The 23,807-nt window shown below is 36.1% G+C and overlaps 3 protein-coding genes across 6 annotated transcripts; 2 read left to right on the top strand and 1 right to left on the bottom strand.

Annotated features, from left to right (window-relative positions):
* Window positions 1–10,270: 10,270 nt before the first annotated feature.
* Window positions 10,271–12,720, top strand: LOC147539717 (putative 2-oxoglutarate-dependent dioxygenase AOP1). Its single transcript, XM_086639276.1, has 3 exons — window positions 10,271–10,940; window positions 11,582–11,915; window positions 12,331–12,720. Exons 1-3 carry the CDS (start codon window positions 10,564–10,566, stop codon window positions 12,574–12,576), a joined length of 957 nt encoding a protein of 318 aa, XP_086495402.1. The 5' UTR covers window positions 10,271–10,563; the 3' UTR covers window positions 12,577–12,720.
* A 1,907-nt stretch (window positions 12,721–14,627) lies between these two features.
* Window positions 14,628–18,162, top strand: LOC147539716 (tudor domain protein (DUF1767)). Of its 4 annotated transcripts, XM_086639273.1 has the most exons (8): window positions 14,639–14,929; window positions 15,048–15,215; window positions 15,771–16,017; window positions 16,332–16,526; window positions 16,618–16,886; window positions 17,002–17,226; window positions 17,432–17,747; window positions 17,848–18,162. In XM_086639273.1, the coding sequence occupies exons 1-6, from the start codon at window positions 14,681–14,683 to the stop codon at window positions 17,161–17,163; spliced, it is 1,290 nt and encodes a 429-aa protein (XP_086495399.1). In that variant the 5' UTR covers window positions 14,639–14,680; the 3' UTR covers window positions 17,164–17,226; window positions 17,432–17,747; window positions 17,848–18,162. The 4 variants fall into 4 exon arrangements, with proteins under 4 accessions (XP_086495398.1, XP_086495399.1, XP_086495400.1 ...); XM_086639272.1 differs by lacking the exon at window positions 17,432–17,747 and having other exon boundaries at window positions 14,628–14,929; XM_086639274.1 differs by lacking the exon at window positions 17,432–17,747 and having other exon boundaries at window positions 14,643–14,929; window positions 16,338–16,526.
* A 497-nt stretch (window positions 18,163–18,659) lies between these two features.
* LOC147539715 (serine/threonine protein phosphatase 2A 57 kDa regulatory subunit B' kappa isoform-like) lies at window positions 18,660–23,208 on the bottom strand. The gene is made up of 3 exons (XM_086639271.1): window positions 21,297–23,208; window positions 19,634–19,998; window positions 18,660–19,019 (listed from the first exon to the last, which is right to left on the bottom strand). Exons 1-2 carry the CDS (start codon window positions 22,449–22,451, stop codon window positions 19,642–19,644), a joined length of 1,512 nt encoding a protein of 503 aa, XP_086495397.1. The 5' UTR covers window positions 22,452–23,208; the 3' UTR covers window positions 18,660–19,019; window positions 19,634–19,641.
* Window positions 23,209–23,807: the final 599 nt, after the last annotated feature.

The following is a 23,807-nucleotide window of genomic DNA, read 5'->3' as shown; positions in this document are numbered from 1 at the left end:
TGTGTGTGTGTGTGGGAGAGAGCCTTGTACTGTGCTTTGGTGGAAGACTTAGCAATCATGAGTTGCTTCTTTGGAGCACAAGGATATAAGAGAAAAACCCAACATAATGCAATAACCAGTAGTTGACATCGCTGTATGAGAGCAACCAACCTAATCTCAATCCAAATATTCCACCAATTTAGACATATCACATTTAGTGTCAAGAGTGCCTTTCATGTAGCGGAGAATCTTCTCCATAAACCAAATATGAGAAGATCGAAGAAACTATAGGACATGAGAAACATCATTGACAACAAAGACGAAATCAAGTCGTTTCACAACATGATATTGAAGACCCCCAAAACTCTGAGATCATTCAGAAATTTCATATTTGAAAACTCCATTACTACTTATAAATCACTCTAAACCCGTCTGAAATCAACCCAAAACTGGCAAATTGGCAATAAACACTTTAAGAGGATTTAACGACTTCAAACTTTTCTCAAACACTAGATTAAAAGATAAAATTATCAAAAAGAAAAAAATTAGAGTTAGTAGAACTAGTTTTTAATAAGAAATTGAGATATTTTTAAGGCTTTCTTTAGTCTTTTTTTCAATAAACGAACTATGGATAGTAAGGCGCTGAAATTGCGGTAAAAAAATCACTGGGATGGGCCGTTGATCATAAGTCAGCCCCGTCTTTCGTAATTAATTTATGGGCACTGAAAATGTCCTTGGGCCTAACCTGTGACAAGAAACAGAACACACATGACTGTATGATCCTTGGGACGCCAGAGTGGTGCCGACCAAAGGGATTCCGATGGTCAAGTCAGTAATCTTGACAAATGTTAAATATGAATCATAAACCAGAGACAGAGCTATGAAGTTATAAGTGTTATCTGTGTAAGACGACCTCCGAGAGAGAAGGTGATGCAATTGAGAGTATGCTTGCCTAGCTCTATGATCGCCAGGAAAGATAATGTAAATGCACGCTTTGGTCGTCAAGAGTGAGAAAGATAGGTCGCTCTCCCTTGACAAAGTAGTCGTTAGGAGAAAGAAAAGTAGTCGTAGGTTGTTCAGTGGAGAATGAGTTGAACGATATCAGAGAGAAAGTCGTAATATTGTGGTTGATGGTTGGATGATAGCCCTGCATTAGAGAGAAAATAAGGCTATAGGTTCTTTCGTCTCAAATGATGGTAAAGTTACTCTAGGTAAATTTATAGGTGAGAGATATTTTGGATCGGATCATGGGGAAGCGGTCGTCCCACTCGACCGTCCGACCTCTTTATCTAATATGCACATGTGCTGGAGGCAAGTGTTCTCTGGTATATGGAGGTGAGTGTGTTAGGTCCACTAGATGCTTAGTTCGTGTGCTTGGTCGTTTCCTGAACCTATGTAGTGTAAACAATTTATTAACGCTCTCCAGCTTGAGGATCGCTGAGCATACGCCATCCAGCTTACTAAGGAAAACTTGGTTGCCAAGAGAGGGGGTCGAAAGCCAAAACCGCCCATTTTTCAGGGGGGACAGATCGCATTCCAGTTAATGGTGTGAACGGTTTTGGTTTTTCCCCACCAAAAAGACCGTTGAATAGTCTCAATACGGTTACTTATGCCTTTTGAAAGGTCACGTCACTGCATTTGGTATCTGGGAACGACCGTTGCTATTGGGGAAATAACAACAAAGCGGCCAGCTTGAGAGAGGAGATTAGATTGCCATTTAGACAATTTGTTTTGAAGTTGCGTAAGGATCGAAGAGAAAGCCTGATTCTTTTTAGTACCAATGAAGAGGCTAGCGCCCAAGTATTTGTCGAGGGACGAAGATTGTTTAAAGCCGAAGTTACGAATGATCATACGTTTGAATTTTGGGTGCGAGTTCCTGGAAAAGAAGATGGTGGATTTTGCATAGTTGATCATTTGGCCCGAGGCTTCACTAAATCTCATGACGATCTGTTTCAGATTATAAATGTTATCAACTGAGTTTTGACCGAAAATGATAAGTCGTCAACGAAAAGGAGATGGTTGATATTAAGATTGGAGTTAGGGACGGGAAAGCCAATGAAATGGTTTGGGTCCTCATTGTTCTCTAGAAGGCGATTGAGACCTTTCATGACAATGATGAACAGGAAGGGGGATAAGAGATCACCTTGACGAATACCCCTTCTTATCTCAAAAGTAGGTCCTCGGCGACCATTAATGAGAAAAACCATCGTTGAGGTCGTCAGACAAGAGTGGATGAGCTTAATCCAGTGTTGGGAGAATCCCATCTTATCCATGATGCTTCGAAGGAAAGTCCATTCAACCCGATCAAAGACCTTGGACATGTCAAGTTTAAGGCCGAAGTAGCTTTTAGATCCACGAAGGTTTTTGAAGGAGTGGACCAACTCCTGACTAATGATGATATTGTTCGTAATCTGTCTTCCAGGAACGCAGGCGGCTTGAAACAGAGAGATGAGGTCAAGGGGTGGTTTTTTAGCCGGTTAGCCATAATCTTGGTTATGATCTTATAAGTGGTGTTAAGAAGACTAATAGGTCTATAGTTGGCTGGGGCTTGAGTGGATTTGGTTTTGGGTATCAGGCAGATGTGAGTATGATTGGAGTGATGAGGCAGTTGGCCTGTTTGAAAAAAGTTGGACACCATAAGAAAGATGTCCTTCTGAACTGTGTCCAATTGGATTGATCGAAGAAAGGGGGTAGCCGTCCGGACCCTGGGCTGCCTCTGGTTTAAGGGAAAAAAACTGCACTTTTTTACTTCCTCCTCAGAGGGGTTCATGGTGAGGGAATTTTTCTGGGCCTCGTTAATTTGATTGTAGAAGAGATTTAACAGGTCATCATGGATGATGGTCCCGTCAGACTTAGAGATTTTAGTGAGGTGGGAGGAGAAAATATTTTCGATTTCAGTGGCACCATTAGTCCACGAATTATGCTCACGCTTAATAGAGTTGATATGCTTTTTTCTATTTCTGTTGATGGCTTTGGAGTGGAAGTATTTGGTGTTTCTGTCCCCAAGATTGATATTAGCGTTACGCGATTTTTTTTTTCATAGGCTCTCTTGTTGCAGAAAAAGCTCCTCGAGCTGGGAGTAGAGGTTTAAGTAGAGATGATGGTCAGTGACTAGCTGAACGGAATTAGTAATTTGTTTGATTTTGTTATCGAGGTGGCCAAAGACAGACTTGTTCCATTTAGAGAGTTTAATTGCTAGGGAGTTGAGTTTCGACTGGATTTGGGTAGGGGTGGCACTCCAATTGTGGGTGATAAACTGAGCACATTTAGGGTGTGCCACCCATGTGCGAATAAGTTTGAAAGGTTTTCGACCCAGATTCGTGTTGATTTTGGTGGTTAGAAGAACCGGGTTGTGGTCTGATCCTATCCCAGGGAGATGAGTAAAGAGGGAAGTCGAGAAGTCCATGAGCCACTTATGAGTAGTAAGAGCTCGATCAAGTCTCTCTTAAATGAGGGTGCTCCTAAATTGTTTATTAGACCATATGAACGGAGGCACAGTGTACCCTATGTGAAGGCCCAAACTCATTAATGATATTTTTAATAGGGACCGAGTGGGCTATCTGGGCCTCTTTACCACCACTCTTTTTCGAAGGGTGTTGTATACAGTTCAGGTCGCCTATTACCACCCAAGGTTCGTTCTGGTCGGGAGTCTCCTTTTGAGTTCCTCCCAGGGCTTCATTTTATTGGTTTTATGAGGGCAACCATACAAACCTGTTATCATAAACTTGCTTCGGGTCTGATTAAGGGTGCCTCTAGCATGAATCGTATTATGGTCAGCATATAAAATGTGCAAGGAGCATGCATTAGTCCACAAAATGGCTAGATCACCGACCTTATTATTGGGCTCAACCGTGTATTGGTCATAGTTGTGATGTAGATTTAGGAGTTTCCTAAGATTCATGTTCATACATTTGGTTTCAGAGAGGAAAAATAATATCCGGTTTGTGTTCTCGAATGATAGTCCAGAGATGTTTTCTATTGATGAAGTTGCCACATCTTCTAACATTCTATGCCAGGATGGAGATGTCATGAAGAGTGGGATCCATACATGCCACCATTTTTCACATTGGTTCCTTACTTTTATGGGATCACCCTCATCTTAATTTCATTTTACTCTAGTAATTCATCTTTATCCGAGAAATAAGGGAAGGGCTATGCAATAAAGGCAACATTTGTGATTCAAATTATTGTATTTCAAATTTTCCAAGTGATTGGCTGAAATTATTTTGTTTTTTTTTTTGTTTTTTTGCTTATCATTTCAGTAGAATATGAGTTGAGTGTTTCAATTGGATTTTCTTTTTTATGTATAAACATCATCATTGTGTAAAAAAAGAGTATTTTAGAAACAACACTTGATACTTTTGCAAAATAATAGTTGAAAATAAATGTAAATGATGATTTAGAAAATTATATTTTTCTTTTGTTGACAGAAAATATTATAATTTGCGACTGAGTGACATTTATAAAATGTATTTTCTAATAAATCTATCTATATGACGAGGAAATGACAATGAACCCACAAAAAGTCTAAGTTCTGGACTATATTTATTATTCAATCTCAAATTTAAGTCGGGGTCTCTACACCCTAATTATTTTCATGTACTCTTTTCTGTAACATTGATGACTTGTTTTAATAGTGCTACGTATACATATATACAACCATTTTCACATTGATTACTACCCTATTGCTCATTCTAAATAAGATTTCATTTATTTTTTTTTTATCAATTACTTTTTTTATTATTTTGCTTACGTTTATGTAGAATATGAGTTCAGTGTGTCAATTGGACATTTTCTTTTTGTTTTTTATTTATGTAAACATCGTCATTGTGTAAAAAAGAGTATTTTAAAAACAACATTTGATGCTTTTGCAAACAAAATATTTGAAAACAAGTGTAAATGATGATTTAGAAACTTATATTTTGTGAGTAAATGTGGTTTATAAGATGTATTTTGTAATAATATCATCCATATGACGAGGAAATAACACCACTGGCATTCTCATGTGACACTCCGAGTTTCTAAGATTGAGTTTTGCATTTTAGATGCTCTTAGACTATATTTATATTTCAACCTCAAGTTTAAGTCCAGTCAAATATCATTTCTAATTATTTAAAATTTTGATAGCAAATACATGTATGATTGATGAGAACTACTCTTCATTACATTCATTTGACTAGAAAAACAATTATCCCCTTTTTAATATGTTTGGAATATGCTTATTTCTTTGGAGGAAGATCTACTTGAAGATCTCATCCAAAGTCGAATACTATAAAAACGTGAAAGAGTGAGGGTCAAATGGGGCATGTCTCTTCTTTTTTTGTTGAAAGGGCATGTCTCATTTTATATGCCAAATTGCCAATATTGAATTCAAGAAATAACACTCAACAAAGACATGCTTGGAATCTAAACAAATGCATTATTTTAAATATTCTTGGTCGTCTTTATGAGAGAAGAGCGCACAAGAACACTACCCTATGTTAGATTTTTTTTTTCTGTTGTTGTTGAAATACCGTATGTTAGATTGTTTCCGTCACATAATTGACTCACTAGATAGGAGTTACTAATCTTCAACAAAACAAGATAGGAGTTACTATTTTTTTTGTTACAAATGAATAGGAGTTACTAAGATGTTTTGTTTTGTTTGTTATCGATTTCAAATATTAAGGTCCGGCACACCTACACAAATCAGTACTTAAGAAAGTTTAATTAATGTGTCGTTTGATTGGCAACGCTAAAATAAGTTACTTTTTTGCTTATTTAAGTAGAAAGATAAAAAAGTTAGTTTGGTGACATGAAATTTTTTAACTTTACTTGAGTTAAAATTTGACTTTCTTTTTAAGTTCAGATTTTTAGATTTTAACTTTAAAGTTAAGTAAGTTTTGTAACACATGCACGAGTTTTATTTTACCAAAATTTTTTCTTTATTTATTTCCGCTTCACCACCACAACTAAACTTCCAGGACACTTTTGTACCACCACCACCAATCGCCACTATACACCTCCACCACCACCTCCACCACACCTCAAATCTCCAACACCATTGTATCTCAACCACCACCACCACCACCACCACTATACACCTCCACCACCACCACCACACCTTAAATCTCCAGCACCACTGTATCTCAACCACCCCCACCATCACCATCACCATCACCATCACCATCACCATCACCATCACCATCACCATCACCATCACCATCACCATCACCATCACCATCACCATCACCATCACCATCACCATCACCATTGTATTTCAACAACCACCAACACCACTATTTGTATCTCAACCACCACTATCCTAGCGTACTTGCACCACCACCGTACCTCCACACCTCAACCACCACCACCACCATTTGTATCTCAACCACCACCACCACCACCACAAACGTAGTTGCACCACTACTGTATGTTCACTACCACCAGCACTATCCTATACCTCCGTACATCCACCATTCCTCCACTACTATCATGCCTTCACCAGCACCATCCCCATACATCCACCACCACCATCTCATACTTCCAACACCACTACCATCATACCTTCACCACTACCACCGTCGACGTCAGTGGTGAAGGCAAAAATTTTCGTCTCTGGGGGCACTTTAAAAAGAGAGATCCACATGAATTAATAAATCAAACAATATATATTAACACATTATGTTTTAATTTACTGTATTGAATATCTTCTAGACCGACTCAATAAAAATGCAGTTCGTCTTATATTATAGTTTATCATATTTAGAAAACAACAATTTTGGATGAAATTTTTCTTCCAATCAACCTATTGCTATTTAATCTTCTTTGGATGATCCTAAGAAATACGTAGGTGAATTTCATTATGTTTTTAATTATATTTTTAGAGTAATTTAGTTCAAATGTTTGAAGAAAAAGATTTACGCAATTTCAAATATAAATACAAAGGGAAGCAAAAAATAACACTTACTTTTTAGTGGACAAAATTTACACGTGATCAAAATTCTAAAGGTAAATATTTATATATATACTAGGGTATATCCCGTGCCCTAGGGCACGGTCACTTATATCAATCAAATGATACAAAATTTATTTTATATTTTACTGAGAGAGGGAGATTTTTGTTAGTTATTATTTTTTGGTATTAGTTTTTTGGTTTCTTTTCTCTTAAATTAGTTATTATTTTTATTGGGAGAGAGAGATTTTAATTTCTTTCTTTAACCCTTGAAATTAATTTTGTTTCTTTTTTTCTTAAATTAGTTATTTTATTTCTAAGAAGGAAAGGATTATTGTTTTTTATATAGGTAACTTTATTTCTACGAAGGACTATATTTTAAATTTTGAGAGGGACTTCTAGACAATATGCATAATTAAATAAGGATGTTTGTCCCAGTCATCGTTTTCCCTTCGGTTTTATATAATAGATATAATAGATATATATCTATTATATAAAACACAATGCCCTTTTTTAAGTTCGATCGTAGATTTATCTCTGGATATTCGTGTCCGTCGAATTTATGTCTCTATACACAACTCTCTATCTCTCAAAACAACTTCTCAGGCTATAATTCCCCACTTATCTTAAGATAACTACCCACAATTTTCATCTTAAATTTGTGTTGGTGATGTTGATATTCGGGCAAATAATAATTTTATTTTGATTCTCAAGAGACAAATTCAAGAGTATTTGATCGGTATTTTTTTTTTGTTATATGATTGTAATTTATCTTCATCTACTAACATAATCTACAAAGTATGCCGTGGCGGAGGCACGGGCTATACCCTAGTATATATATATATATATATATTCATGTTTTTATCTTGTTTGATTTCTATTTTGATTGTAATTTAGTTGTTACACTTTTATTTAAGTAAATAATCAAGCGAAGTTATTAATTTAACACATTAAGAAAATGTAAATGGTATGCAAGAAAATTATTTTATTACGAAGAGGAGATGATTACTCACGTATGAAGAATGAAATTATAGTTAAATGGGGTTTCACTATTTTTCCATGGACCTGATTTATAATTGCTTAATTTTTGTGGTGGGTACATGTAAGAAATAGATTTCTCTTTAATAACTAAATGATGGGTTTCTTAAAAAAAAAAAAAAAAAAAGCAAAAGTAGCCTTCATTTAGGAGTAATACTAATGGGAGGTCTTGGGAGCTTGTGGGGGCATGTGACCCTTACTAGCCCCCTGGTCGCCGTCACCACCATCATACCTTCACCACCACCACCACCACAAATATCACCACCACTTCTTTCAAAAGTATAATCATAAAAATCATAAATAAATTAAATTGAAATCAGGTATCTTTATGAGATCAAAATAGAAAAGTTAATTACATTACCTAATTAACTTTTTGACTTTTTTACTTATAAGTTACATTTTTGTGAAACATATTTATGATGATTTTTTACTTTTTAAAAGCAAAAGAACTTCTACTACAGGCAAACGAATTTATACTTTTGGTTGTCAAACGACACCTAAGAGCAAATCCAATCTAAGAGGGTCTTAGGCCTAAAAATCTATTTTTTTTACTATTTAAAATTAAATCAAGGGGTTCAACCTCAAAAAATTAACTATTTTCGTTTTGTTCATTATGCTTGTGTCAAACACGTGTGTGAATTTTTTTTTGAATTGTAAGCGTGTCTCGAACCCTTGACCTCTAAGGCTCTTATGACTACAACCAAGGGATGTTGGCTGTTTGAGTTTTGTGTGGGTGTGCAAAATTTGCGTGTTTTCCTATGTATGTGCAAAACACGAGTGTGATCCAGTGTATGAGCGAAACACGTATGTGAATTATTTTCAGTTTTTTATTTTTGAAATTCAATTTTTTTTTTTTGGAAATTGGAACCATCCCAATTGGAACAAATCCAACAACCAAATTGATTCCCCACATGCCGTGGGAACCCCAACGATCATGTGGGGAAGCCCTCCGTCCACTCTACGGTGCTGTTTGTTTTTCTAATTTTTCAGATCTGAAATCTGAATTGGGATCAATTCAGATTTCAGATGTTTGTTTTTTCTATGTAAGAAAATCTGAAATATTGTCTGAATTGTATCATGGTCTGAATTGGCTGAAAAGTAGCCCCCATTTTTCAGAATTCAAAACAAGTCTGAAAACTAAGTTTAATAGCTGAAATGAGTTAAATAGCATTTATACCCTCATAAATTATATATATTTTCAGTCAAATATCTTATTTAGCACCACCGACCACCACTACCACCACCACCGACCACCACCACCACCGACGACCACCACCGTCGACGACCACCACCGTCGACGACCACCACCACACAGATCACCACGACCACCCACACCACCACCACACAGATCCACGACCACCAACAACACTGAGACCACCACCACAAAGATCCACGACCACCACCACCACCGAGACCACCACCACGACCACCAACAACACCAAGACCACCACCACCCAGATCCACGACCACCAACACCACCACCCGACCACCACCCAGACCACGAACACCACCACCAACACAAACCCCACCACCACCATAAGTACAAACCCTACCACCACCACCCACCAAAAACCGACGACCACCACAGAATACCACCACTAAAGCACAAACAACCAGATCTTGTTAATCCTTGCAAAATCCTTGACTATTCCGAAGGTTGATTAGAGAGAGAGAGGGATTGAGAGAGGGAAAGACAGAGAGGAACCCTCGCCGGATCTGGCGAGGGTTCCACTTCAACAATCTGTTGGTGAGAGAAAGAGGATTGAGAGAGAGAGAGAAGGAGAGAGTGTATCCCTCGCTGCACCTCCATGATCGGACTTCCGTCGCCGGACTTGTTTTAGTAAGGAGGGAGAATGGTGTAGAGAGGAGCCGGCAGAAATATGAGAAAGAGAGAAATTAGGTTTAGTTTTTTCTTTTTGTATTAGACATGGAGAGAAAAATTAGGGTTTAGTTGGGTTTAGGTTTTGTTTGTCTAAAATATGAAATAAGGGTAAAAATGTCAAAAATGTAATTCAGACTTATCAATTCAGATTTAGAAAACAAACATCTAACTCACGATATAATTCAGTCAATTCAGATTCAGCAAATTCAGTTCAGCAAATTCAGATTCAGCTAATTCAGATTCAGACATTGAAAAAAAACAAACAGCACCTACGTTAAGATTCAACTGAGGGCTTGCATAGGGATGAGCCTCAGCTCAGTCCCAAGCGCGCCCTAGGTTGGTCCCAAAGGACTGAGGCCCAAAATTTGAATTTTAGGCTTCACCCACCTTGTGTTGGAGTTGCTCTAAGATCTGACTGTTAATGTTGAAAAGGATTTGAACTCATCCAACTAGTGGACTGAAATGGTGGATTGTGTATCATTATTAGATACAGAAAGGAAAGATTGAATGTGTAGTCTTTTTTTAATGTGTGGTCTAAAGGACCGAGTCTCATTATGTCATATGACACACTAGGAGAAATTTGCACTCCCTAACCTTGTTATTGCTATGTAATATATCTAGTTCTCCCTTCATATACATATAGTATTTGAATGAAGGAAGAGTATCATAAATCACTCAACAAGTAGTTCCTTGTATTAAGTTCTTAAAACTCTAGTAAAGTTCGACTTTAATGGTGATTTCCAAAACCCTAAACAAGCTTCCCATTATAGACTTCAGTAGGGATGATCTGAACCCTGGAACCCATTATTGGTTCTTGATTAGAACCAAAGTTGTTGAGGCACTTGAAGAATATGGTTGCTTTGAAGCAATATACCATAATAAAGTCCCTTTGGAGTTACATAATCAAATATTTGATGAAGTTAAAGAGTTGTTTGATCTTCCTCTTGGAACAAAGATTCAAAATAATTATGATAAACCCTACTTTGGTTATGTAGGGCCAGTTTCCGAGAGAATCCAAGAAGGCATGGGTATTGATGATCCCCAAGTTTTTGAACAAGTTCAAAGCTTTTCTAATATCATGTGGCCTCAAGGAAATGATCATTTTTGGTAGTATATACTTTTCTTTTTCTAGTTATATTTTGTCCTTAGTTTATTTTTTCAAAATCTAATGCGAAATATGACTTTGGTTCTGGTCTAGCCGATTGAGTTTCTAGAACGTATTTTTGTGTTCTTTTTGTTATTTTTGATTTGGCTCGACCGTCTCAGAACTATTATGGGTCAAATTTTGATGAGTTAGACGTAATTAAGTATGAGTTTAGCGGTTTTGGAAAAGAATTCAAACTATTAGTTATCTTAGTGATTCTTTTCTGAAACTCAAATTTAATACTGAAATCTTATATGGGGTCTGTTGATGCTAGTAAAACTTTCAGAATGTTTACTTTGTCCTGTCTTCGATTTGGAAATAATATTTATACTCACTATAAGAGTACATGAATCGAGTAAGGTGTGTGTATATAAGTCAAATTAAAATGAATTAGACTCCGATGAGTCAGATGTGACATCTAAAAAAGAAAAACAGAACGAAATTGCACTATTTTAATCATGTCAGCTTCATGTCTAATGAGTAGTAATTTTGTATGTTACTAGTAAGACCATCGATCTTCTTAACCTTCTTGTTTTGCTCTTTCCTGTTCATAAATAAGAATTTGTGAAATTCCACTTATTATTATAACTTTTATATGGTATAGTGAAATCGTATATTCCTTTGTGGATCAAGTGAAGAATTTGGAACAAATGGTAACAAAGATGTTGTTCGAAAGCTATGGAGCGGAAAGATACTACGACTCCCACATCGAATCGATGAATTATCTTCTTAAATTCATGAAATATAAGATTGTACCTTGTGAAGCCAATGCCATGAGTACTAAGTTTGGTGCATCTCCTCACACAGATAAAACCTATTTATCCATACTTCATCAAAATCATGTCAAAGGTTTAGAGGTTCAAACAAAGAATGGTGAATGGATTAGTGTTAACCCAACTCCCTCCTCTTTCATTGTCATGACCGGAGACGCCTTCTTGGTGAGCTCACAACTACATTACATTTCTTTTAACTAATGTCATTTTAAGGTTTTGGGTGCTAATGTATGAAGAGAATATAGTACATGAGTAATGAGATTAGGATAGAAATAAAAGGTTATGTCAACAAAAACCACAAATTGAGCTACATAAATTTATTTATAGGACAATTGATAAAGATGCCAATGCCATAGTTGTATTTTCAGAAGGAACCTCTAACCATTTGACACATACATAAATCTCGCTTTTAACCACTAAATTAAAATAGTACAACTTGAATTCTACGAATCCTCGATTGAAAATATTCAAAATGTCAGCAAAGACTAGTATGTAAGCTCTAATAACACTTGGGCCGCCGAAGGCCCTAAGACTCTTAAGTTTAGCTTAAATTAAATTATATAATATGGATGTTTTGAAGGCATGGAGCAATGGAAGATTGAGAAGTTGTTATCACAAGGTTGCAATGAAGGAAGGAGAAGAAACAAGATACTCCACCGGTTTTTTCGGGTTTAGCCAGAAGTTGGTAGAGGTGCCACCTGAGTTGGTGGATGAAGAACATCCATTGCAGTTTAGGCCATTTAATCAAATGGATCTAATTAACTTCTTATCGACAGAAGAAGGTCAAAAAGCTTATTCTACTGTTAAAGCTTATTGTGGTATCTAATAAACATGGATCTCCATATTCTCTGATCTTTTTAAAATAAGCTTTCCTTCAATTGTAATTACTTAATGTATATATGTTCAAATTGTAATTAATTCAGTGTTAATTTTTTATGATTTTGGTATAAATTTTTCCTGTTATTTGTCTGCGATATTCTTTGTGATCTTTGTATTTCAAATAGTTGTTCGCTTTAGTATAAACTAAGTTCCCACCTCGCCCACGGGTAAGATAGATCCCTTTTGGTTAACGCCCAATAAAAAAAGATGGGTTTAGTAAAATATATATAGAGGGGGAATAAATAGTAAATACAGAACAAAAGAAGGTAAGAGTTCAAATTTGGAGATAAATGATTGGTTATAATGAGAGAATTAAGAAAGAAGTAGATTTTCTTTTTTATGAAAGGAGGCTATTGCCTAATTTATTAACTACTCGAACTTATTGAAATATTGGCTTTAGTTGCCTCCAATCGACTTATAATACAAGAGCGAGTCTCATTGATCTCCCTTCTTAAAAATAAATTCAATGTTGCCGAATTCTTGAGACAAAAAATATATTAGATAAGAATCCAATAAGAGAGGAAATAAGAATAAAGGAACTCTTTAATTTTTTATTGGTAGTGGAGAATTTTTTTTTTTTTGTTGAACTAGAAAGAATGTATTGTTGATGTAGTATTAGGGTTTAAGGAAGAAGAACAAGAAGAGTCAGAGACAAAAATTACTTTTTGAAATTTTGTATGATCTTTAATCCATCCAAATATTAATACTGTACTTAATTTCATATTTCTAGAAATAGCTCACAACAGCAATGTCAATTTGGTACAGGGGAATATAGTAAAAGAAAATGATTCTGTAACATAGCTCCCCAATAAAAGAACATGGCTCCCTTAACCAATTGGGGTTGAGTCTATAGGCACCACTTCTCCATCCTCCTATTTGCGTCCCCGTATAACAAACCCAATTGGAGGATACAATTTGTTCTTTTTTTATGACACAAATACTAGTTAACATATTGATAAACATCTATGGCCTTAGTAGGAATCTCACAAAACATCCTCGCAAACTCAACTTACTCTAAGTACGCAAATGGTGTTATTCTTACGAAGCATATGTAAGCTATCTGTAATCTGTAGCTGCATCAAACTCGTAATTTCAAACATATGCCCCCATCAACCTCTATTTCATCAACCAAAAAAGAGAAGCCTAAAGTGAAAGAGAAGCGGCTTGGCCGATAATAGAGGGAGCTTTCCAAGCAGCTCAATCAAGATGAGGCTTTCACCTGTCTACCAAACCTTGAAGGAATGAAAACAAGTAGCTAAGTTGTTAATAGTTTAGGAACTAAAAACAATAAGGAAAAAATAGAACCTTTTGGTAAATTCCTATAACACGATCTCTTTCCATTTTTTTCTTTTGTTGTTTATCTCTCTTTACTAATTGTACTTCCGTGGTTGGTTTCTTTACTTTAGTTGTTTATGATTCAATCCACTACATTTACATCACATAACCATATCTTGAGCAAGAAACTGTCATTGCAAGGTACATGCTCTTGAATAAAAATCGACATTTTCAGTTAAATTAACATATTGTCTTCGGTGTAATTACCTTAATATTTTGATGTATGTCATGTCACGTAACAACTATTGTCGGGCAAATCATATCTACAAACACACCTTAAAAGTAATTGATTAATTGAAGTTAATTGACAAGCAAGTAGTTTTGAGGACCAAATTTGACTGTTCGGAGGAGAAAGTATCCAATTGCTCACAATTCGGGGGTCATAACGAAATTAATCTCTAAACTATTAACTCCTAAAAAGACAGAAGAAAGGAAGTTAATGATGCAGAAGAAAAAAGAGAACAAAAATGTTACGAGAAATTGAATAAGTCATACAAGGGTATTTTAGGAAACATAAGAAAAGAAAACAGTCAAAGGATAGTCAATGGACAGAAACTAACCTTCTTGATATTCCTCTTAAAGTAGGGGGCAGACAGGAAACCGATCATAAGTTACGGGACCATACTTGAAATAGCCCCAAATTTGTTTAGGTCTCGAATATTTCCTCCAAACAGTTGCATAGACGAAGAACAGAATCTCCCAAAATACAAAACGTAATGGAAGACACAGTTTCTGTGTTAGTAGAAACCCTAATTCGCAAAGGATGGTGTTTCAGAAACGTGGAAGAAATCAAAGATCTAATTCATACCCATATTTCTACAGTAAGCAGCAAAGTTTCTACCGATTCAATTGAGTCAGAGCTTCTCTTGAACTTGGATTTGAGATCTTTTGGAGGAAAATCTTTACCTGATGAGCCTTTGGGTACTAAAAAATTATCTCATCTTCAAGGCCCAAAAGTTTTACAGGTAAGAAAAGCTCACTTTTTTTTTATCACCCCTTTTGATTTTCATTGTTGTTCTCAATTATTAAAAGATTTAGTAACCTTTCTGAAAATGGGGTTTGATTAGATTTTCATTTGAACAGATAGTTTCAGTAAGAGATGTATATCAAAGTAGCATTGAATCTTCTACTGGAAATTCGAAGAATCGGCGTTTACTTCGACTTGTTCTCACTGATGGGTACTCGGAAATAGTTGCTATTGAGTACTCTCATATACCTTCAATTGATGATCATATTGTTCCTGGGACTAAGGTATTATAACTTTACTTGATTCTGCAAATTTTATTGAAATGTCTTAGATTGTTTTTATTGTTGTATTAGGTAAGTTATATTGTTGATGGATATTAGAAGTACCAAATCACAAGTATATAACATGATGATGTAAACCTAGATTGTGTTTCGATTACCTTCATTTATAAATAGGCGGATTCTAAAAGGATAGGCTAGTTTCTGTTGTTGCAATTTTATTTCAGTGGAAGTGTGGGTCTGATAACTCAAACCCAGGACAGAAGTTTTGGTCGACTTCTTTTCGAGCGTAATACCCATTATCAGAAGTTCCAACATAGACAACCCTTTAAGATGTCGGGGTTATGTAGTGGGAGTTCATGGGATGGGAGCAATCAAATATTTATCTTTGGTTGAGATTATACTTTATGGAGACCTTGTTACTAAATGCAAGTTTGCATTCATTCGTAGAAGTTTGTTCGTATAGCTACGCGTTCATTTTGATTCATATCTATGTTAACCATTAGATTTCATCTTGATTCACAATTTCACATTATTTTTTTCGTCCTTGGTTTGATTTAGGTTCGTTTGGAAAACAAGGCTTTAATACGTAGTGGCATATTATGGCTGAACCCTAAAGTTGTAACCGTATTAGGCGGTGTTGTTCAAACCCTTTATGAAGAATGGCAGATGAGTCGGAAATATTCAGGGTACTCTCGTTCATCTTTGAGGCAAACTCAAAAAAATGGTGTTGATGGTCCTCCACCATTCGAGAAATTGCAAGTTGGAGCACGATCAAGTCAATCTGTTCAGAGTCGCAATTTTTCTGGTTAGTGTTCTAGTTCTTTTAATCACTTCCTGGGTTTATCTCTAAAGTTTAAGGTTGCTAGTACCGTTTTCTGAGGTCTTATTTTACTCTTTCTTCCTTGACCCATAAATAAAGTAAATCTGAAAGATGTTTTAGTTGATTTTGACGAAACACAAGAGGATTGTATCAAGGCTATACGTGCATTTCATTTTCTAAGGCTTTTCTCTCTGAAAGGTTTACCAATACCATGTGGGATCTAATACCAAAAGAATTGCCTAAGAAACTGTAATTTGTCACACAATTATATCTCATTCTAAAAATGGGTGATTTTCTAGATCCAGCTGGGTCGACTTTCAAACCTCAAGTTCCTGCTATTGCAAAATCGAGTGGAAGTTCTGATTATAGAGAAAAGGGAAAGACCCAGACCATCAATTTCGAACAAGATAAAGCACAACCTGGTACCCAGACAACTTCAGTAACTGAGACGACTGAAGAAAAACCAAGTAGCTCTGAGACCAGACCGAAAGAAGGTATTATCATAGTTATCTTCTTCAACTTGTAACGAAATACTAGTCAATTTATTCTTAGATTCGTGCTAATTTAATGTCTAAATGGTGTTAGTTGTCGAAGCAGTTCCTGTTCAAAATCAAGCTGCCGCTCAGAAACTCCTCCAAAAAATGAGTCAGCCAGCTGGAGATAACCGACGTTTCAGAGGTTCAAAATATAAAGGGAGGGGGAGAGAAGAAGAACATACCGTTTTCACTCTCGATGAATGGGAGAAGAGAAAAGGTGGTCTAAAGCCTTTAGTAACAAATCAGCATCAAGACGTTAGCAATGATGAGGAGCTTGCTCGACAGTTGCAGAATCAATTAGACTTGGAAGATTACCATGTTCGAGATTTTGCCTTCTCTAAATAACTCTTTTTTTCTATGTTATTTTTGTGTGACGATGGTACGTTTAAATTCTAAACTTGTAGTTGTTGCTGATGTTGCATAATATTTTCAGGTAGAAGGTCAGATGTCAGAGGCGGAGAGGATTAGGATGAGCATGTTTAGTTTTGAAAGAGAAGAAGATGAAAGAAACCATGGGAGAATGGGGTCAAGGGGTAGAGGAAGAGGGAGAGGCGGAGGGAGGGGAAGAGGAAGGGGACGTAGAGGATATGGCTGAAAGGTAGTAGCTACTACCATGAAGATTCTAATGGCATGCTTTCACGACCTTGTCCAAGTAAAGGTACATATTTTGCCCGTTGTTTTAAGATGGATGGGTAAACCTAAAAAGAAAATGTAGTACTCATCTAGGTTAAATTTTTTTACTCAAAAAAAAAAGTTGTTTTTTTTGTCTATCTAAACTAGCGGTTCAGATGTGATATAAGCATAAACATTAGACAGCCTAGATTTATCTGTAGCCTAACCTCATGAAATTGTCTTTCCTGCAGAAAGTGTCGACAACTATGATCTATCTGTTGGCGAGTCATTTTATCTATCTTCCTCTCTCATTTCTCTCTATAGTCCATCCCCTTTCTCTCGCCCTTCCCCCTCTCTCCCTCTCTCTCTCCGTTCTTTATGTCTCTCTTCCTCCCATCTTTCCTACTCAGGCGAAGAAGAGAGAGAAAACGACTCCGTCTATGTTAGTAGTTCATTTGGTCTATATTAACTAGTAGTTTATTTTAATTGAGCGTTATCGGTCGGCAGCTGCATGCTCTTGTATTACATTCAAGGGAGATTATACGCACAAACGTAGAACTTACTTTGGTAAATGGCCATTAGTCTGAAAGTCTGCCACTCGATTGGAATTTTAACCCTCACGTGTATAGTAAACAAAAATTTGCTCTAAATGTTGACTTGTGTGCAGAACTGGTGGCGGTTCCTTTTATCAAGACAGTTGTGCGGGATATGTTTACAACCGGTATGAAGCTTGCTCATTTGTGATATGTTTAAAAGCGCAACAAGGAGTTTACCCATTTGTCACTGGAAGGGCTTACCAATCTTTTGTGTTCGGTCATTATTTTTCTCTCGGTAATTTTTGTTGTAGTATGTCAAGAATATTTATTACCATCTTAACAAGATATGTTTGACACTGTCAGACTGTTTTTGATTTTTCCTGTGTTCTTTGTTGTTCCTTTTCAAAGGTTACCTTTATATATTGATTTAAATCTGAGTTTATGCATTTTTCAATGTAAGTAGTGATTTTTATAAACAAAATTACCCAAGTACAATAACAATTCCATATTATAGACACTCATAAAACCATACAGACCAGCCTATATCCCGTCGGAACTAGAATTTTGAGCCAAACGGCACTAGTTTAAAACTGCGATAAACAATGAGGTATCTTAAAGATGTTATTTCGATGAACAATTTTGGAGGTTTGGTAGTGGAAGTACATAAACTACGCCGGCTTTCACATTCCAGAAGAGGAGGAAGAAGAGAAGAGGAAAAACCTACACTGGCTGTAACCAGGAATAGTCTCCAAATAGCTTTCTGAAGTGTCTTTTTATGGTCGTGATCATAATTTTTTATAATTTCATTTTTTTTTGAACTTATAATTTCATTAATAGAAACAATTATGTCTTTACACTTTCAAAATAATTAATGTTTCTATCAAATAATCATGTTAGACAAGTAAACAAAATAACTTCAGAGATTTACATTAGAAACAAAAAATAATCAACAAAAAGTATATATAATTATAGGATTCCAATTTTTTCCATTTAGGAAAGACAATCTAGGTTCTCACTTGACATGTAGTTTTTCATTTTTGAGTTTTACATTGGAGCCCCTCTATTGACCCACTATGAAATAACAGGGCATTGGTAACTGAGCATGATTAATGGGTTAGACGGGCCACAATTCTTTCGTTTCCTGGACCACCAACCGATGCGAACACTTGGGGCCAAATACTCTGATACGAGGGCAGCATAGGGTTTGCCCAACAACCTCAACCCGAGTATGAAGAACGATTTGTAGTTGCTATAATAATCGTATCGTTCTTTGCCTGTCGTTAGAGCTTAAAGTATACCATCTCTACATGATCAAAAATAATTAAAAGAGAAACACAATTAACAAATGGTGAATATCAAATGTATTTGATTTCAAAGAGATCACTCCGCGCATGTTCTTAAGAGCAAAACAAAGGCATAAATAAGTAAAAGATGTCTATGTTACAGATGAAGGCATTCATGCTCTTCGGTATCTCACTAGAGCAACCCGAACTTAACATCAACACGTCAACACGGTAAACACCCAGACGGTTGTGGGCATTTAGCCATTTAGAGTTGAGAAATATCACATCATAAACAGAGACGAACGTGGGCAATTTGGGGTTAAGAAAGACCATATCTGGAACACCTAGAGATCACGTGCGTTTAGGATCAAGAAAGATCACATTAAAACACTGGGATGATAAAAGGGCGTAGAGGATCAAGAAAGATCACAACAAAAACGCTGAGATGATTATCATGGTCCATTTAGAATCAAGGAAGATCACAACTAAAACACTGAGACGATAATAGGCATTTAGGATCAAGAAAGATCACAATGGAAACACTTGGACGACAATGGTCCATTTAGGACCAAGAGAGATCACAACTAAAACAATGAGACGACCATGGAGTGGAATTATGTATTATGAAGCTTACCTGGGAAACTAGCAGGTAACAGATGATGGTGTTCTTGAAACCAGAACTGCAGTGTTCCCTGTGACAGACTGGAAGCTGGCAATACCATCCAAGCGTTCCCATGCAAACCTTCGCTTCTCGGCTGCTGCCTTTACTTTTGTTGCTTCTTCCTCGAACTTTCCCTGGTAAGAGAGAATCAGATCGTTGTCCATCTCCGAAAGCATTTTCTTAACATTTAGAGTCAGATTAAGCACGGATTGGTTCCAGTGACTCTGGGCGTTTCTCTCGAGGGCGGGGAAGATTAGAGGAAGAATCACTTGCCGGTTGTGTGCTATCAAGCTCACAATGTGATCATTGTTCCATAAAAATAGCGCCCTTTCGGCCACCTGAAATCATAAAAAGGACAAACCAAATTGTTACATATTTCCCCCTCCTCTATATGACCTTCAAGTGTACAATATGTACTTGATATGATAGGTTAAAAAGATCACACTATTAAGATGAAATTTAACAATAAGAAGACCTCGAGACTTTCCCGTGATATATGTTATTGGAACTCTGGAATGTTTTCTGTCAAAGCCGAAGCCTGAATTCAGAACTCTTTCTTCTTTACCTAATTCACTCTAGTACCTAGAATCTGTCATCCTGGGAAAGAGAGAGGCCCAAAACAGGAGCTCGTTTTTTTGGTTATTGAAAAAGACATTAAGTGAACTTGTTGCAGAAAATTGTAACTATCACAAGGAGCAAGGACAACGGAGTACGGCGTTGTTTAGGAGAAGAGGTAAAATTAGGAGGGGGAAAAGGAGAGGATAAGCAATGGAGTAGGGCTCAACCTCCCGAGTTTCTCTCCTTCAGAACTGGATTATGAACAGAGATGCTACTCCTGCCACGACCATCGAATGAATACGAGATTGAGAACAGCTCTTCTACCATTCTAGGGTTTTATTTCTAGTTTTTTACAATGGGTGACAGTGTACTTTTATTTGTTAAACCCCATTCGCATTACTGTTAACCAATTCGGAGATAATAAAATGCATTCACATTTTGGGCAAGAAGTGCAGCTTAAAGAATGAAACTTCCATACAGATAACAACTTATGGTGTGTTTGGTTGCATGATTCCTGAGTAGGATTCCTATCAAAAGTGGAATTTGGTAGGAATCATGAATCCTTGGTCTGTTTGGCTACCAAGAATCCTAGGACTCTTGAATCCTAAATCCAAAATTTGTATTGGACCAAAATCCCACCCTACCCCCTAGGATTTGCTAGGATTTTGGATTAATAAACCTAAATTCCAAACTTAAAATCAACAAAAAAATATTTCCTTCTACAAAATCATTATCTTTTTTCAAAATCATTATTTTTTTCAAAAATCATATTTTTTTCTAAAGACGTTTAAAAATACTCAAATAATAATAAATCATAAGATTCTTAGTTGCCAAACAAGCCAAAAAATATTACTTGGATTCATGAATCCGCCATCCAAACACACCATTATTGAATTTGGAATCTAGTATCAAACGGTAAATAACATGGATTTCACTAGCATCAACTTTGGGATCAGATCAGAAAAATCAAGTCTAGGGTGCATAAAACTTTACTACCAACTATGTACACATGTTGTGTGTGTGGTTTGACCAGTTTAACTAGAGCTAGCATAAACCAGGAAATGGATCAAGGAAGTACCTGAAAATGAGAACTGTTGAGAGAGCACCCGATCCTCTTGAACAATGGAACCATGATCTTTTGGAATTCAACCATGGTAGTTGCTTCCAAAACCTCTTCCAACTCACCCAAGAACATCACTTCCTTCTGACTACTTGTTACAGGCCAATATTTCAATAACCCTCTAATCACAGAATTGATCAATTTCGGGTCCTTCTCTATGAATTGTCCTATACAATACGACAATTGTTGACTATAAAGACCAAGAGATTTCGGTTTATGCAACGGAATCAAAGCCCTCCATAGAAACATCTTGTGTTCTTCTTTCAACGGTAAAGCAAACCCACTTATAACACTTCCAAAAATCTCTAATAACTCAGCAATTCCGTTATGTCGTTCAGTTTCGAACACGAATCGATAAAAGATATTGCTCACTGCATTTCTAATAAATGGTCTATGAACCATGAACTTCCCATAAATCCTATGTAGAATTGTTTTAAGACAGTCTCTTTCTCTAGGATCATCAGAATCAAATAGGTCTAAAAGTTTCAGTATATACGAATGATCCACATGCTTTTTGGCAATCTTTGAATCAAGACAAGACGAAGTGATAAATCTAAGCAATAAATCATACACTAACTGTAAATGAGACCAAGCAGGATCGAACCTTGGTTCATCATCATCATTCTCCGCACCTTTCGAATTCGATCGATAATTAGGCGGAAAAACCCTAAACAGATTGACGGCAGACATTTCACATATTGAAGCAATAACAGGTTCAGTAAATTTAGTAGATGCAGAAGCAACAAAATCAACAAGCTCTATCAATGTTTGACGTTTCAGATCTTTTTCAGCTGACTTGTTATTTGAACCATTGAAGTCGAAAATTACACAACAAAGATTCAACTTACTGATTAATAAATTCTGTTTCTCTGGATTTGAAACATCTTTGAATGATAAAAGAGGTTCAATTCCAGCTACAACAGTTGACGGAAAAACAGCAGCTGACATTTTCTTTACCACGTTTGATCTACCGGAAACCTGATTTGTGCTATTTGTTCTTTGGTTTCCATTGCCGCCGGCAACACCATTGTTGCCGGAATCACTACCAGCTGAAGAACTATTACCAGATTTTGATGACTTCCGATGGATTTTGCTTAAAAATTGCTTCAACATTGTTGCGAAACGTTGTCAATGTGAAAAAAGAAAACCCTAGATCGAGATCATGATACGACAGTTTTGATGAATCTAAAAGACCTAAAAACAAACAACAATCCCCACGGAAAACCTAGAGATATAAAAAAAAAAACAAAGATCCTGTTCGCAAAATACGAAATTGAAAGGGAAAATCGTAGATGAGAATCATACAGAACAATGAGAACAACTTTTAGGTTGAATAAAATACTAGATCTAACTCATGAAAATTCAAAATTTACTCAGAATCCCTAGGTTATCGTAGTTGAAACTTATCATCAGATCTTGCAGAAAAAGAAGAAGGAACTATGATTAATAGGAAAGAGTCCAAAAAATCCTATTGTTTCTAATTTAAACAGGATACGATTAGGATGGAAATAATTAGTAAGCAGATCTCAAAACAAACCCCAAAACCTAAAATCTAGAGAGAGAGAAATAGAAAATTAGAGAGAGAAAGAGAGGCTACATTAATGACTGAGGGAGGAAGGGGTGTTTGTTGTTGTAGCGAGAAGTTTTTTCATCCATGAAAGAGTTTAATTTGACAAAGAGAAGAGAAGGGGAATGGCATTTCCTGAGAAATGCAGGTACTTGCAGAGAGAAGAAAGAGAAATAAAGAGAAAAGGGCAAAAAAGGACAGAAAATTATTTTAAAAAAACAAAAAACAGAGAAATAATTGAAGGAAGTGATTAAAGTGGTGGTGTCAATGGGGGAGGGTTGTTTTTTGTTAGGTTTTTTTATCGGGGGATGTGTTTTAAGTCCAAAATCGCATGATCAATGAGTCTAGAGACCAAAGATAATCTGAAATAGAAAATAAATCCACTCAAAGTAAATTACATGTCTATCCTCTCATTCTCTTTTACTGCCTAACCTATCCTAAGTTAAAAAAAATAACCTAAAATAATATATACCATAATATTTAGAGATTCATTAAATGATTTCCTCAAAAATAAACTTTCCTTCCGGAAAAATAGTTGCCTTTACCGTTTAGCAAAATACTTTCTTTTATATTTCTATTAGAATTGGGCAAAAGCAAACCAAAGAGAGAGAGAGCATCATCACTTTCTAATATATGAACTAGGTTTTGATTTCATTCATCATCGACGCCCAAATTAAACCGAGTGAAAAAGGTGAAAGCATCGAGTGGGAGAGAGAGAGAATCGATTGATGGTTTCATTCATCATCTACAGTAGTGAAGAGTAAGAAAAAACAAACGTTAAAATAAAATGTTAAAAATGTTGTTAGACTCGATAAGATTCTACCAGCATAAAATTTTATTAGAATCAACCTATTGTAACAAATTCATATCAGATGGTAACAGAATCAAGAAAATGCTAGTAA

The sequence above is a fragment of the Eschscholzia californica genome, unplaced genomic scaffold, assembly GCF_041429995.1.
Source record: "Eschscholzia californica isolate CP2 unplaced genomic scaffold, dmEscCali1.0.p SCAF_5, whole genome shotgun sequence".
NCBI lineage: Eukaryota > Viridiplantae > Streptophyta > Magnoliopsida > Ranunculales > Papaveraceae > Eschscholzia > Eschscholzia californica.
Note: the sequence above shows the minus strand (reverse complement) of the source record. Positions and strands in the feature narration are given on the sequence as shown.

What these genes read in the sequence shown, in the direction of transcription:
- LOC147539717 (XM_086639276.1), top strand. Translation starts at nt 10,564, where the DNA reads ATGGTGATTTCCAAAACCCTAAACAAGCTTCCCATTATAGACTTCAGT. An exon ending in CAAGGAAATGATCATTTTTG is followed by an intron (nt 10,941 to 11,581) that starts GTAGTATATACT and finishes TATATGGTATAG; the next exon opens with TGAAATCGTATATTCCTTTG. An exon ending in TGACCGGAGACGCCTTCTTG is followed by an intron (nt 11,916 to 12,330) that starts GTGAGCTCACAA and finishes GATGTTTTGAAG; the next exon opens with GCATGGAGCAATGGAAGATT.
- LOC147539716 (XM_086639272.1), top strand. Translation starts at nt 14,681, where the DNA reads ATGGAAGACACAGTTTCTGTGTTAGTAGAAACCCTAATTCGCAAAGGA. An exon ending in ATATTGTTCCTGGGACTAAG is followed by an intron (nt 15,216 to 15,770) that starts GTATTATAACTT and finishes GGTTTGATTTAG; the next exon opens with GTTCGTTTGGAAAACAAGGC. An exon ending in TCAGAGTCGCAATTTTTCTG is followed by an intron (nt 16,018 to 16,331) that starts GTTAGTGTTCTA and finishes GTGATTTTCTAG; the next exon opens with ATCCAGCTGGGTCGACTTTC.
- LOC147539715 (XM_086639271.1), bottom strand. Translation starts at nt 22,451, where the DNA reads ATGTTGAAGCAATTTTTAAGCAAAATCCATCGGAAGTCATCAAAATCT. An exon ending in TCAACAGTTCTCATTTTCAG is followed by an intron (nt 19,999 to 21,296) that starts GTACTTCCTTGA and finishes TTATGATTTCAG; the next exon opens with GTGGCCGAAAGGGCGCTATT.